Source organism: Amia ocellicauda, chromosome 11 (genome assembly GCF_036373705.1).
Source record: "Amia ocellicauda isolate fAmiCal2 chromosome 11, fAmiCal2.hap1, whole genome shotgun sequence".
Taxonomy (NCBI): domain Eukaryota; kingdom Metazoa; phylum Chordata; class Actinopteri; order Amiiformes; family Amiidae; genus Amia; species Amia ocellicauda.
Window position 1 is genome coordinate 20,199,493 of NC_089860.1, and position 16,574 is coordinate 20,216,066.

A 16,574-nucleotide genomic window follows, 5' to 3' on the forward strand; every position below is an offset into this window, starting at 1 on the left:
GATGGTAAACGGTTTGGTTTTATTTTGCTGTAAACAATTCAGTAGCAAATATTTGCTCAGCGAGGGCAACAAAATATTAGCTCCCCACCAATCCTGAAAGACCACACTGAGGAAAATGAAAAGGCAATGTGGAATAGATTGTACATTACAGTCTTTTACAATGAACATTACACATTCTGCAGACAACACATACAGAGGCAAACAGAAAACAGACTCCCAATGTATGGACAATGGTAGAAAGAGAAAGGCAGTATGTAAGGAAAGGCATGGAGCTAGTTCAATCAGTTTGGAAACCGATTGCTAGCCAAAAGGCATCACAGATAATGTAACGGCATAGAGTCCCTAAACCACTCTCCACATAGCAAAGGGCAAAGTACCTAAGCCAGGTCAAAACACATCAATATTTCTGGAGAATGCTTGCTACCTCATGCCTTGAGTTTTCAAATTGTATATCCACTTCAATGATGGATGTAGCAGACAAAAAGAGATATGCTCCCAGTCTATTTCGGATCCCAAATCAACTCCAATATATATAATTAGCCTATATACGTAATATATTTAATAGTTTTTCCAAGACTTTACTAATGAGCCCATGAGTGACTTAAAACTCCTCTCCAAGAACATACCTTTCTAGATTTAAAGTCCGTGGAATGTGGTTTGGAAACCATGCAATAATAATCTGTAGTGAAAATTCAACAGACTCCTAAAACTACAGCACCAGCCTAATGGGTATACAGTAAGTTAGCCCTGTCCTTGATAAATCATTTTTTTCCTTAATACATTTGACCCTCTTGGCAGCTACAGTTTGATATGTTTTAGCATAAACCTTTGACAGTTCGATAGCATTATGCCATCTTGTGGAACCATGTACCTACAGTTGACTGAAGTGAGTTAAGGCAGGATGTACAGAAACGTTAGACTGCCACTTCATAGAAATCAAGATTAAGACACACTCCTGGTCTTAATTCATTTCAATCAAGTGTAATTTCAATTGCAAGTGTAATTAACAATATTTTGTACACCTAATAACTGTTTCAAATGATGGGTGTGAATACTTTCAACTGCAGCTAAATATGTGTACACGGTTACTCAATCCAATGTTCTCTTGCTACACACTTTCAAGGACTTGGGGTTAAATGATGTAACTCTTTGGTGAAAAGTTATAATTTAAAAATGATACAATACATGTCAGCTATGGTATGCAGGAGATTATCAAACAGTCTGTCTTTTTAAAAGAGTTTCTAATAAAGGTGTTTGGGTCGATCATGTGGTCTAACTGCAGCATAGTCACCTGTCCACATGCAGGGAGATCAATTGTTAGCCAGCTACAACAAACAGCCTAAGTTTACACAATGTGTAAAATGTGACAATTTCAGCATATAGAATAGTTTTTCATCCAATTATGAAATTGAGGTTTAATCATTTCCTGCTCTTTTAATGAGCGTCCCTAACCATAAAAAAAAGTGTCTTATTTGTGCCTATTAATCTACAGACCCTCTCTTCCTGCCTAAATTAATTTTAAAAATACATTAGACTTGGACCAGAAGACTATAGAAAACAGTGTAGGAAAAATACTTTAGCGTTATAATAATAATAAAAAAGTACAGCTGTTTCACTGCCAACAAAACTGATTAGCAATAATGTTCAGTTACTGTACCTTATGCAAGATAACAAGTGGAATTCTCCATGATCATTGAGAGGTAAGCAGAATTTATAGATTGACACAGGACTACAAGCTGGAGCTGCAACTTGCTATTCAAAACGTGAGTCCTAGGTTGAAATCACAACCCATACATAAAAAGTGGTATTTTAGTCACTGTAAGGCCACCAAATAATCGCCACTTGAGAAATACAAGAAAAAACCTTCGTCCCTGATACTCTGGAAAAGGGACAGGCCTGAGATTGTAAAGACAGAATATAAAGGAAGTCCAGGCTGTTAGTGCAGCATGCATCCTCTTAAAACAGACAGACGCATAATTCAAGAATTCGAATGAGACACAGCTCCAGCCTGCATTACAAATTGTAGTGTCAATCAAAAGGAAATCCTATTCAAATGAATGATAATCATATGGGTGATTTTCCCCCCTTTTTATATTAAGAAATGTTGTAACAGCACTGAAACAAAAAATTGTGCTGCTCTTTATGCTCAGAGACACATTTTTGCTGTTCCTCAATCCTTTCCAAATAGCTAGCTTCAATTGAAATCCCATCACCATATGGCATGTCACTTACAGGTCCTACTAAACGACTGGCCTCATTACATTTTATTTCAGTAATGACCAGTGATGAGCATTAAGATGAACAATACATTCAGATATGACAAATATGAGCATGGCTCAAAACAGAGTGAATAGAAAAACTTGATGTATCATGTCGCATGATTTAATGTCATTTGGATGTTTTTTTCATGATTAAAGAAACTACATTTGTTTTAGAGACCCTAATTAGATTTTTTATCAATGGCTTTGTGCAGTAAAGATTCAAATGCATTTGGGCTTTCTTTAGGAGGTTAAAGTGCACACATATTGCACAATGTACTCATTATACATTATTCCATGCAATGTAGTTCTTCTCCCTCAGTATAATTCCCCAAGGAATGATATAAAGAATCAACAATATGTACAAAGGTGCAATTAATCTGCAGTAACAAGAACCAGCGTCTTTTTTTGTTTTTGATTGTTTTAAGCTGGCATGAATTTGCAAATCCATTTTAGCTGTTAATATGATTCATGATTTGAACAAAACAAATCTCACAAAATTATCTATTGTTTGTGTATGTATAAAAATGAGTTTTAAATAAATGGATATGTATACTTTTGTGTACTTTATGTGTGCCTCTTCACACACTTGGAGCAACCGACACACAAACAAGTTTCTTGTCACAAGATATAAAAAAAAATACACAACCCAGCCTCACTGTACTTCTGATGAGATTGACCATCAAGTCAAGTGCTGGTTATGATGATACATCACCTTTCAGACTGTAATCCACTGTAATATTGATGCTATCTAACAGAAAAGGCAGGCATTAATAGAGAACAGGCATCTCATCTGTACAACATGCAGAGACGTATCTTGATAAAGAAGCTAGAACAGCAGATCCTACCCAATGGGAGGCTAGGTAAATACAATAAGGGCTAGAGTGAGGTTAAACAAAATAAAAGTTAAAAGCATCTCTGCTCTTTGACATGCCCACCCTGGGCTGAAGAAGATTTAGTTTCTATTTAAAAAATAAAAAATCTGTGCTTGTCTACTTGTCTATTTCAGAATCTATGCAATGAAGAATCAATTAAGTAAAAACTTTGGGACTTGTGAATGCAGATTCAAAATGTTTTTATTTTATTTTTTTAATTAAAACATACTGGGAGTTCCCAAAAAGGTTTGTCTGAATATGTTTCGTGGTGGGGTTTATTTTTGAACCAAATTATTTATCTCTAATTATATTAATTCGATTGTTATCCCTTGTAAGAAAGCTATGGTTTATTCTGAAATTCAGAAGTTGAAATATGTGAAATGAACAAGCTAAACTGACCAAAAAACTGACTGATAGTACATTGTATTATTTCTGAATAAAGCCTCCAAGTGTTAATCAACCAAAAAGGTTAGTAATCTGGAAGCATTGGAACAAACACTACATTTACTTAAATTTGCTGCTTAAAAAACAATAAAATGGACGTTTCCCACACTTTTCCATCACTTGCAGGAGGAAAAGCCACCAATTCAGTGGCAGGGACAGTCATAAAAATTAAAAAGGAGAAGTCACTGGCCAGAGGTGCTTTTGTGTTTGCATTGTGCGGACATACAGTAATTCACATAGTCCCCCAACTGATTGACTCCGCTGTTCTATCACACATCTTCTCATACAAGCCGAAAGAATGGTACGTACACGGTATGATTCAGCTCAGTTTCCCACAAAGTGAGCAAGCGCTTGCGGCCCAGTAGCACAACTGAGCTGCTTGCTGCATATCCCGCGATACGGGAGAGTCTGTGAGGGCCGGAGAGGGGATTCACTGACACTCCTCCAAGGTGCTGGTGAGAGCATCGATGCTGCTGCTGTCCGTGTCAGAGGCCAGCGTTTGCTCTGTGGACATGGAGGAGATGTCATTGATGGAGGACGATTGCGAGGCCGTGGTGCTGCTGTTCACTGCGGCATCTGGAGAAGACATGGCAGAACAGGGTGACGAAGGCAGGATATACTTTGAACAAGGCATGTACTCAACTCAGACGTTCTTCTAGGCCTAGGAGATCCTAGGCTCATGACTAACTGTAACCTTGCAAAAACTGTTTACAGACACCTACATTTCAACATATTAAAAAATAGACAACCCAACAGATGCATGAAGAACAAAAGGCTGATAAGCTTGGCAAAAGTGCTTTAAAGGAGTTGAAAGGTACACCAACAAAAACAAAAAAGTTTATTATGTCTGGTCTCATGCTGGACCTCACAGTTATGTCTCACCTGAAGACTCTTCTTTCATTACCCCATTCTTGTTCCTCTCCTCCCAGTCCATTACTTCCTTGTAGATTAGTTCTGGAATGCAGAAAGTGACATTTACCCCCCACACAAAACAAAATAATATAGTGAATTGACAAAGTAGAATATTCAAAAAGCACAAAATATATGTTGTACAAAACATCTATTCCAAAACTCTATAGATTTCTCTATCCATGACAAAATGACATGTTTTTCTAACATTTACTAATAAGGAAAAGCAGAAAAGGCTTTAATTAAATAGTATAAAACACTTCTGTGCACACATTCATTCATAGTTGAGATAATAAATAAGTCTAGCACACACAATCTTGGATGAAATTATTTACATTGAATTTGATGACAAAAAGAAACAATATATGTTTCTAGCGATTCAGTAAGAGTTAAGTGTAAGAATTGCCTGTGGGAGCCAATTTCTCGTTCAAAGCAGTCGTACCTTTCCATTGGTCTATGCTGTGCTCTCGCTCTTCCAGCTGCTTGTCAGAAATCTGTGGGGGAGGCTAAAAAATATCAAACAACAAAACAACAAAAATCTGGCATAAGCAGTTATTCTGCATATCTGAAGAGTTTATTAAATGTATGCAAAGTATATATATATATATATATATATATATATATATACACTCACCTAAAGGATTATTAGGAACACCTGTTCAATTTCTCATTAATGCAATTATCTAACCAACCAATCACATGGCAGTTGCTTCAATGCATTTAGGGGTGTGGTCCTGGTCAAGACAATCTCCTGAACTCCAAACTGAATGTCTGAATGGGAAAGAAAGGTGATTTAAGCAATTTTGAGCGTGGCATGGTTGTTGGTGCCAGACGGGCCGGTCTGAGTATTTCACAATCTGCTCAGTTACTGGGATTTTCACGCACAACCATTTCTAGGGTTTACAAAGAATGGTGTGAAAAGGGAAAAACATCCAGTATGCGGCAGTCCTGTGGGCGAAAATGCCTTGTTGATGCTAGAGGTCAGAGGAGAATGGGCCGACTGAATCAAGCTGATAGAAGAGCAACTTTGACTGAAATAACCACTTGTTACAACCGAGGTATGCAGCAAAGCATTTGTGAAGCCACAACACGTACAACCTTGAGGCGGATGGGCTACAACAGCAGAAGACCCCACCGGGTACCACTCATCTCCACTACAAATAGGAAAAAGAGGCTACAATTTGCACAAGCTCACCAAAATTGGACAGTTGAAGACTGGAAAAATGTTGCCTGGTCTGATGAGTCTCGATTTCTGTTGAGACATTCAGATGGTAGAGTCAGAATTTGGCGTAAACAGAATGAGAACATGGATCCATCATACCTTGTTACCACTGTGCAGGCTGGTGGTGGTGGTGTAATGGTGTGGGGGATGTTTTCTTGGCACACTTTAGGCCCCTTAGTGCCAATTGGGCATCGTTAAATGCCACGGCCTACCTGAGCATTGTTTCTGACCATGTCCATCCCTTTATGACCACCATGTACCCATCCTCTGATGGCTGCTTCCAGCAGGATAATGCACCATGTCACAAAGGTCGAATCATTTCAAATTGGTTTCTTGAACATGACAATGAGTTCACTGTACTAAACTGGCCCCACAGTCACCAGATCTCAACCCAATAGAGCATCTTTGGGATGTGGTGGAACGGGAGCTTCGTGCCCTGGATGTGCATCCCACAAATCTCCATCAACTACAAGATGCTATCCTATCAATATGGGCCAACATTTCTAAAGAATGCTTTCAGCACCTTGTTGAATCAATGCCACGTAGAATTAAGGCAGTTCTGAAGGCGAAAGGGGGTCAAACACAGTATTAGTATGGTGTTCCTAATAATCCTTTAGGTGAGTGTATATATACATACTATTTTCATTTTAAAACACAAAGCTTTATTTTACTGAGTGCATAATCAACCCAGACCATACATAAGATGCTTCTTGTGGATGACTGTACCTTTAAGGCAGCAGTTTTGTAATTATAACATTCTTGAATTCCCAAGCAAGAACATTCATAATTACCTACATTATATTAATGGAGATTCCCACCCATGTCCACAATGTTCATAACCATAACAACAGCATGCTACTGTGGAGGAGTGCACACAATATTTTGATGCTGCATGGATTTCAATACAATATAGACATATTGCACAGTAGATAAATGCACAGATTCCAGACTGGCTTATTGTCAGAGTCTTTGTATGTATTGCGGAGTATAACTTTGACATATTTAATATTTTTTAATTATTCGTTGCCTCTTTATTTCTCTTTCCACTTGTGAGCATCAGGGATATTGTATTTTCTTCCTTTCTCAGTAAATCCAAGCATGCTCTTCCTCACTGACTACATTTCAACTAAGTCACTGTAGCCGTGATATTTCTTCAGATTTGTATACCCATGATGAATTCATAGCAGCAATACAAAATACATATCTATAAGAAGAATATAACAATGCAACTGCAGAAGAAAAGAGACAGAATATCTTTAGAGACTTCAGGGTAACGATGAGCTTCAAACTGCCTGTACTCCTAAAAACATTTAAAAAACAAAACTTAATTATAATTATACTTGGCAAATGCCAGGTGTGTTGAATTCAGCCCATTTACAGTAAGCCTTGGCTCCCTTCATAAGATTGAAATGTTGTGGGCTAAGAGAAAAAGTGTACTTACAGCATCAGCTTCTGCAGGATCGTACCACACATGTATGTAGGGGTGGTTTAAGGCTTCTTGAACAGAAATCCTCCTTTCTGGGTCTATTACCAACATTTTGGATAACAGATCCCTAGCTTGGCTCGCTAAAACAAAACATTATGCTTAGCAAATGTAAAAAAGACAATCTTCATATTATCGAACAATCTCAAAATAAATCTGCATGTTGTTTCATAATCTTTTAGAGATAAAATTTTATAATTTCTTCCTATAATTTATTTAAATTTACATTTCTATTTAGAATTATATATAATGGAAAGAATAAAGGTCTTACAGATAACTTCATATGCTAACTTGTGTAATTGTTCATTAAAAGAATTTTTGATGGTTTTTTTTAGCTACATACTGTTGAATAACAACAGACCCATTAGGATAATGAAGAAGAGCCTTACTTTTCAGTTTGTCATGCTCAGAGTCTGAAGGAAAGGCCCAGTCTGGGAAGAGCTCCTGGAAGCTGACTCCAGGATACTGTGGTTTATTCATCACATAATTACGAACTGTTTCCATCAGTCTGTTCATGAACTCCAGGGAAGGAGTGCCCAGCACCTCGATCACTTTATTCCACTGGTCAATATCTGACAAGAGCTGGCTCAGGAAAATGACCACTGACAAAAGCACACAATCATGCTACTACAACACCACATGAAAGTCTCTCAAAGCGCTCTAGAATTGATATCTACTTGCCCCTGCCTAAAGTATAGCCTGGCGAGTGACTGAGTTCAGCAGTCGTGATGATGAAGCTCCCTGTCCTACCACACCTGATTCCTCACACCAGAACCACTGAACACTTCAGCTAATCTTAGAATTCCCTTTCACTGCAAGGACAGTCTGAAGATGTCAGTGAACTGAGTTGCTTATATAAAATCTACTATCTGCATTACAAAAAAACAAATACATTAGAAAACAGAATTTAGCATTAAGATTTAGTTTTTAACTTTTGCCTTTCTGTATTGATCTATTCCTTCAATTCATTTTCAAATGTTTTTTGTCTGATGGTGTGGAAGATGTGTTTTTGCAGCTTTAAAATTGCATTAAAAGACAGTAGTCCAAATGTAAATCATTTTAAAGTTTCTATGTCTTTAAATCCTAATGAATGAAACGTAAAATACGCTGGATAGATTAAGAAACGATTTCCTAAAACCTTTTGGACCTTGTTACAAAGCACAAATCTTGCTACCATATCACATATTACAAGGTAGAACCAAGTAAACTGAATTAATCAAAAGACACAAATTAATCACACATATTGAGTTCAGAATGCAGCATTTGTTTTCTCAAAAGCATAGATGTCATGCAGTCTTACAGCTTTGATGCACTATTTATGAAAGATGAAGAAAATGAAGGACACTTCAAAGAGAACTCGCTGTTTAGAATACATAATACATTTTTAAATGATTGGTTTAAGGAACAAAACAAAATTGACATAGAACATATACATGCATTGTTACTACTGTGGTACTTCCTGGTACAGGACGTAAAAAAAAAGATTTCTGTAGCTGTGCATGCAGATTCTGATATTAAAAATAAACAAGTACATTCTGATATTAAAAATAAACAGCAGACACTGGCCTCCTCCCTCAAATCACACAGAAGTAGATGGCAAATGACCAAATGAGAAATTATTTATACATTTAAAACAAACATCCTTTATAATTACAGATGCATGCTGAATTCTCAACTTGGACAGGATCAGCTCATACAAAGAGTCTGTGATTGGTTTAATACATTCCCTTCAAATGTAAAGATATTGATATCCTTCGACTTAAAGGTTAAAATGTTGCTTTGTGGTCAGTGCTGTGAAAACTCCCCATATCGAATTCACTTTAATTAAAAGATCTTACTTGGTATTCACACGGCAGATGAGTGAGGCTCCACACATGTTGTACTGGAGACAAACAAGACAGACTTATCGTGCTTCAGGTGAACATGGAGACAGGGTGACCAGGATGGGCTGAAGAATGACTGGGTAAGGATACGATCAGTGCCTTGAAATATCACATTGCCCTTAACCATTTCGCCCATGATGCAACCCACTGACCAGATGTCAACTGAAAACAAAGTAAATGTTGAAAACAGACATGCAGTTTAAAAATGCAAAGCAAACAGATACAATCCTACAATAAAAAAAAAAAAAAAAAAAATGAAATTTTCAGATTTCATAACAGACAAAAAATAAATATATATATTGTTCATAACTATGGTGGGAAATGTATTTTTTCTTGTTGGTTTTCAGAAAAGGAATGCTAGAGACAGACATCAGTACATGAGTTTCCATCTTTCAACTGTTTTATGACTTAAAGAATGACACTGAAATAAGAGCTAAAGTTTTATTTAAATTCTCTTTAATTTACCTGTTCATTTTAGATAAGTTTACAAACTGAATGCTACAAACTGCATTAAGATTTGAGAATAGTGAGAATGCAAACATCTTGAAATATTTGGATATCAGGTGATTCATGTAAAGCAAAATTTTACCCGACAAATCCTATGCAAAAAACTGATTAAAGACAATACCACAATGACAGAGAATGAGCACGGCATGAACAAGCTAGATGGTGCATGTAGTTGCAGAAAAACATTAATTTAATTCATTCTACTCTTTATCCTTTTAAGTCTAAACAATGGTTGATAAAATATTACAATAAAAGTTAAAGTTTTGGAAAAGGAGGATATTTCCTTCTTATCTACTTCAACCAGCCCCCTCAATTCACACCAACTAGTGGGTCTTCTCACTGGTATCCAACCAACAGCATGCCTGCCAGGCTGGTTCTTTTTATAATTTTGTACACTGATGTTGTTCAGGAAGTTCAGGGACTGGGGGTGGTCTGCGAGAATCCTCTATTTTCCTCAGCTCAGGACTCAGGATATAATGTTTATGGAGTAATTGGAAGGGTATCAGTATTCCTCCTCCAAAATAGCCAAAGTCTCAAAGTTCAACAAAATGTGCATTTAAATACTGCACTTAATGGTTAAAAGACTCCTCAAAGCTGGTTGAGAATAAATGCACATGGAAGCATCACACTGCTTTAAAGGGGAGGCTTGGCCAAGTCTCAAATCGCACCCTGATGTTCGTGTAGTGCCCTACATGCAGGGATGTCCCTGATCAAACCCATACATGGGTATATCACCATGTCACTACTTTTCAACCAGATTTCAGAAGACTCCTCGGAAGTTATTAATTTTAATTCAACACTTAGGATTTAAAATGGTAATCTAAGAAGACACAATAACAGTGAATCAGACAGAACACAATGGGATATGGAACGAGTAATCAATGCAATACAAAAATTAAAAAATGACTTGTATTACAAACAAGGAATGTCAGATTTTCAAATTGTACGGAACCAGGGTTTACCCTAGGCGCACTGTGCATTATTTGATGAAGAGAAAACACGTTGCCAAAGACATTACCATCTTACTTAGAATAAGCTTGTATTTTTAAGGATACAGTCCCTTCCCGGGAACAGGATTTTGTGGAGAATCATTTCAGCCATTATGCACCCCACAGACCACAAATCCACTATCAGGTGTAACGTTTGCATTTTAACAAGAAAAAGAAATCTACTTATCACACTGCAAGCTAATGCAATAATAATAATAATTTTAAGAAAAAGATCAATAGCATTGCTCATTTTTAATGTTAGTGTTATGTTGAGTTTGAGCGTTCTTACCGTTTTCCTTGTACTGCATTCCAAGGATAACTTCCGGAGCTCTGTAGTATCTGGTCACAACGTATGGAGTCATCATGAAGTTAGTACAGGCTGTTCTCGCCAGTCCAAAGTCGAGGATTTTCAAAGTGCAATCTGACTTGACTACTATGTTGCTTGGTTTCAGGTCCTACAAATGAAACACTCATGTGACTTAACATAAATAAAACACTGAAATCCATCAGCATATGTTAACATTGGAAGACTATTTTTAAGGATATGTCCATACAATACATTTTATTGTGACAATTTAATATAGCACATATTTTTCATAACTCCAGTGTGTTTTACCCACACTGCCTTTCACCAGGCTGGATAAATAAAACAAACTATGACATCATACAGCCTAAAATAAAAGGACTTCTCTTATTCACTGTCAGAATCTCAATTGCACACACAAATTAAATACTCAATTTTCCGTTGCTGTGGGGATGAATTATGAAACTGGCACTATTAAACAATTTAGGACAGTTATCGAAAGAGATTACTCCATTAGTCATTTCTTACAACCACTGAAATAATGTCAGTTGTATGAATGGGACTTTTAAACAATATATATGTGGCAATTCACAGAAAGAACATGCACTAATAGCAAACAATTTTGAGTAAGAACAATCAGTGCCTCATTTTAAAGATCTATACTTTCGCTACACTACTTACCCTGTGTATGATGCCAGCAGAATGAAGATGCCTAATGCCACACAGAATCTGGTATAGAAGATAGGACATCCTCTCATGGTCTAGGTCCATATGAATAACCTGGCACAAGCTTGCGTCCATCAGTTCCATAACTAAGTATCTGGGGACAGATTGAAGAAATTTACCTTTGGAAATAGACCAGTGGCCATAATCAAAAATGGTGCAGTAGCCGATCCAAAAACAATTTTAAAAAACAGTGTGACGGATATCAAAAGGAAATGTTGTGCCTCTGTGAACCTCACTATCAATTATAAAGGTAAACTTCAAATGCTTGTTGTGGATTCTTTGTAATAACATGGAACTAAACTGTCATATTGACAAAAGGGTGACTTACATTTCAAAAAGATTCGAAGAGACAAGCTACGCCTCAGAGCAGCATCCCATTATCAACCTGCTTTTAACCATGTATCAATTTAAACATCAAACGGATTAAGGAAAAGAAACCCAGTGGACTCCAAGTCCAAAACAAAACAGACTTGGAACAAATCAAAAGAATACTCACAAATCCTGAAATTCTTCAAGCGACTTCTGTGGTGTGAAAACATTTAGTAAACTAATAATCTGAGGGCAGAAAAACATTTAAAAAAAATCATCAGAAAGCTTCCTTGTTTCTTTTGTGCACCAGTGCAAAAACTAATTTAGAGTTAGTGTCACAGTAGTTATGAGATCTTTCAAAGGCTGTTTCCTTGTTTGTTGGATTAATTCACATGAGATATTGCATTTGAAATCAATGCACCATGCGCTACACAATTTGGCAAATTCTCCACACCTGAATACAGTGCAATGGGAGCATTGGATTGGTCAAAATACTAAGGCAGAAGAACATTTCTTTCAGGAAAGCCATTCGAATAAGGCGGTCGGCCCTCACATTTTTGTGGTTGACACACTTCAGTAGGACAAGTTCTCTATAGGCCCTCTTGGCGTGGGTCTGGTTCTGGAAGGGACGGCTCAGTTTCTTCACAGCAACATGTACACCCAAGACCGTGTCATGTGCAGAGCTGCAACAAATGAGAGAAGGGCAAAAAGCTTCAGCATGTATACTTGAGCAATTAAAGGAGAATGGGTGGGTGGAAGAGGCAGACTTAAGCCCCAGCCATGGCACTGATGATGCTGAGAAAGGTTTTGATAATTTGAAATGTCTAAATTCTCCAAAAATAAATGTAGAGATTAACTAACCATAACAGAGGGAATTTATTTAACTACTGTAGGCCCTGTAGCATATACAATACCAAAACTTTGTTAAAGTAAAAATCAGCTTGGGGTATTTGACAGCCTACAAACAAACTACAATGCATTTTATTTTCAGTTAGAATACTAAATACATTGTTCTTGGACAGCTGCACTTACCAGACTATCCCTTGGGCCCCAGAGCCAATTGCTCTCAATTGCTGATAGCGCTTCAGAACAGTGAAAGTTGAATCTCCAACCTGGACACTGTAGAACTGACTGTCACCTTCACTCATGATGTAGTGTTTGATCCAAAGGCCCTCAGTTTGAAACGAAACCTGTAATAATAATAATAATAATAATAATGATACCAGTACATTTTTGAAAATAAGTTATTGTAAAGTGTATGTTCAATTACAGATAAATCTCAGGGTCTTCTTGGAATTAGTCATAAGAAGTTAAACTAACTTGTAGCATCAAAACCATGTATAATTCAATTTTTCCATGGAGTCTAGACTTTAAACCCAGATTAGCTCTAATCACGGACTACCCAATTTTATTTTAGGTAGAGTAGTCCAAGACTAGAACTAATCAAGGCCTGTGAAACCAGACAAGTATTTTATAGACAACAATATACCCTCCTGACATGATGCTCTGCCATGGTTTATTTATAGATTTCCAATGCCAACAAAAATAACTTTGTAACAGGCTTATTGCAGATAAAAGCATGGGACTCTACTGGATAAACATGCTTGAGACATAAATCCATTTGAGCAGCATTAGCCATTGTAATCTTTATATATCCTTTTAATTTCCTCTCATTCAACTCCAATAAATGGTTCATTTATTTGGAAAATAATATGTGGAGGAAAAACTAGATAGACACAGAACATCTATAACACACAATATGTAATAACTCTGAAAAGATGGAGAACAAAATGAAAGGATGAGGCACATTTACATCTAAATCTGGAAGTCTGTATTATCCTATTGTGTTATGTGTTGTGTTAAATAATGTATTCATTGCATATTGTATTATTTTCATGTCTATATTTCCAAAATTCTGCGTCATGTTACCTACTGATTCAAAACAATTGTGTATATTATAATGTCTCTCCTTTGGACACCGTAATCACAGTTCAGATTTCAAATTCTGACTATAATTTAAGTGTTAGGCTAATTCATTGGCATATCTGTAGGAAACTAAGGTAGACAGATGAGGCTAAATAAGTTCAAATATTTTGAGACACACAATCTTTCTGCCATTAGGTCAGGAATGTATTATATTGAAATAGTATCTGTATTTATTCATTTCTTATTTTATTTTTCCTATGTGAATTTTCATCAGTTGTGTAGTTCACCTGTTTCTGGCTGAACGCAAATAAATGTGCTATGAAGAGCTTTCAGTGTAAAGAAAAACAAGAAAAGGAACAGCATTTATGGACAGCATGTGATGATATTTAGGAAGCTGTAAATATGGCTGCATAATAGTGTGTGATAAGCCATTGCCTTCTCCTGATGTGGCAGTCATGTACCTGCTGTTCCATTATCGGGGAATATGAAATTCACCAAGTCATATCATAAGACACAGTTACCTCATGACTGCTGGTATGTTTGGCATAGATAGTTTAATGTTTAATTCTGAATGTATTTAAACTGCCCCAATGCACTTTGAGGGTTGAGAACACGTTTAGTTCCTGAAGTCAGTAGATGGCAGTGTGTGCCACAGAACACCATCCCCCACATTTAGATTTGGATACTTGGCTTCCGTCTGGATTGAGAAGAAAGCCGTGATCGGTTTGATGGTGTGATGGTGTGAATAGTACTGTTTGATAATCACTCCAGTTGTCACAGAACAGGACAGCTTTTCCTGGACCCCTGGTAGGTGTACTGATAACTTCCCTATCAATGCTCACTCCATGTATTTATTGCATCAGAAGGGATTCATAAAACATAATTAAAATTCAACTGGATTTGGACCCTCTTTCCACTTTCTGCTCTTCTAACTGACGTAAAAAGCATTCAAAAAGTCGCTTTTTCAACACTGTATGAAAGGCCACTTTATTTACAGTATTTAATTTATTTTAGTGCTTGGAGCTTTATAATATAGGCCCAATACTGAAATCACAGCATCTGTTTGCAGTTTTCTAAAATGAAAACTGAGCCACCCCAGAGTCCACTGGGTAATAAAACCAGGCCGCGCTGCAGACTTGGGAGTTGTCTCGTGCTCACAGGAAGCACACATCTTTCTAGCCACAGGACTAATATGTCTCAGATGGGCGGGTGTGAGTGATGGCCCACTCTTCTGGGCCGCTTCTCACTCCCTTATTCACTGGCACTGCTCACGCCGAGGGCTGCCTAGGCCTCCAAGACTCACTGAGAAGCAGTTAAAAACTCGCCCACTGTACAGTTTTAGGCACTAGTGACCTGCAAATCTTCACACATTTCTCTCAGTCATTAGTAATTTTATGGATATTGTTTATTTGTTTCAATCCCCTTGTCCCAATACCTATAAGCATCTTTACAATGCGCTGGTTATGAAATGTGTTGGTTGCCGAAGCAATCCCTCAGCACCATAACCAAAACATTAAAGCAGGGCTGTGGAGCATGGAGTGGAGCAGAGGAAAATGTAGCCTACTTATTAAAATAAAGTCATGCCAAAAGCCTCAAATGAGATAGTAAATTTGGGATTATAAATTTAGAATAAAATAATTTAATTCTTATCAACTAAATGATGCCATTATTCTTTCGGTGGGGTGTATGAACCGTCATGGTGCCACTATCTCCCAGACTGGACTCAACGATCTCACAGTCTCACAGACACCAAATTTCTGAACAAAGAAAATCTTGCGAAAACGTGATTTCATGTATTGTAACACTGTTGCTTCTCAACGATCTTAGCGGTCTAGTTTTTACTTCGGGAAGTTTAAAGATTACCAACAGGAGAGAAGAATTGAAAGAGAGATATTTTAAATACGAAGACTTATTCTCAAGTGAAGAAGATTACAACAACATTAGTTATAAGGAAGGACCGTTTCTAAGCTTTTTGCTACGGCACAATCCGGAATTTTAAATGTAAAGTTTATTTTTAAAAATATTACTGTATTTTATGTTTGATTTTAGATTGACTGAATGCCTCCATCAGTCTTTCCGTTTTCACTCTTCATGGTGTTCTAGCATTTGATGGTAGTGCATTTTTTACTTGAAACTTCATTCTGAATATATATATATTTTTTTGCAGATCAGCGATATCCATGTTTCAAATAAGTATTATACAATTGACAATTTAATTTGAGTTGGAGTTTGGAGTGGAGCACTTAAAAATGTTGCTGCTCCAATCCCTGCGTTAAAGATTACTGTTATTTACCAAATCTATCTGAACAATGTAATGGAAAGCTCTTAGAACTTTCAGACTCACATTCCTAAAGAGAACAGATTTCTGTTTTTTAAAATAGGGACAAGACTGTAGACCTACACTGGCTGGAATGGGCTACAAGACCATCACCAAGCAGCTTGGTGAGAAGGTGACAACAGTTGGTGCGATTATTCGCAAATGGAAGAAACACAAAATAACTGTCAGTCTCCCTCGGTCTGGGGCTCCATGCAAGATCTCACCTCGTGGAGTTTCAATGATCATGAGAACGGTGAGGAATCAGCCCAGAACTACACGGGAGGATCTTGTTAATGATCTCAAGGCAGCTGGGACCATAGTCACCAAAAAAACAATTGGTAACACACTACGCCGTGAAGGACTGAAATCCTGCAGCGCCCGCAAGGTCCCCCTGCTCAAGAAAGCACATGTACAGGCCCGTC

The 16,574-nt window shown here is 37.2% G+C and overlaps 1 protein-coding gene across 3 annotated transcripts in view; it reads right to left on the bottom strand.

Moving 5' to 3' along the window:
• The window catches only part of mapk9 (mitogen-activated protein kinase 9), a 25,476-nt gene continuing 8,902 nt past the window's right edge, over window positions 1-16,574 (bottom strand). Inside the window, exons 2-12 of one of the 3 annotated variants that reach the window (XM_066716844.1) lie at window positions 12,942-13,099; window positions 12,463-12,592; window positions 12,097-12,155; window positions 11,556-11,694; window positions 10,860-11,025; window positions 9,165-9,236; window positions 7,581-7,763; window positions 7,150-7,274; window positions 4,929-4,980; window positions 4,460-4,531; window positions 1-4,153 (exon numbers count right to left, since the gene is read on the bottom strand). In XM_066716844.1, coding sequence (XP_066572941.1) covers window positions 4,008-4,153; window positions 4,460-4,531; window positions 4,929-4,980; window positions 7,150-7,274; window positions 7,581-7,763; window positions 9,165-9,236; window positions 10,860-11,025; window positions 11,556-11,694; window positions 12,097-12,155; window positions 12,463-12,592; window positions 12,942-13,057 — 1,260 coding nt within the window. In that variant the 5' untranslated portion in view covers window positions 13,058-13,099 and the 3' untranslated portion in view covers window positions 1-4,007. Of the gene's footprint in view, window positions 4,154-4,459; window positions 4,532-4,928; window positions 4,993-7,149; window positions 7,275-7,580; window positions 7,764-9,164; window positions 9,237-10,859; window positions 11,026-11,555; window positions 11,695-12,096; window positions 12,156-12,462; window positions 12,593-12,941; window positions 13,100-16,574 lie in introns of all 3 variants that reach the window. The other 2 variants (XM_066716845.1, XM_066716843.1) reach the window with 2 other exon arrangements.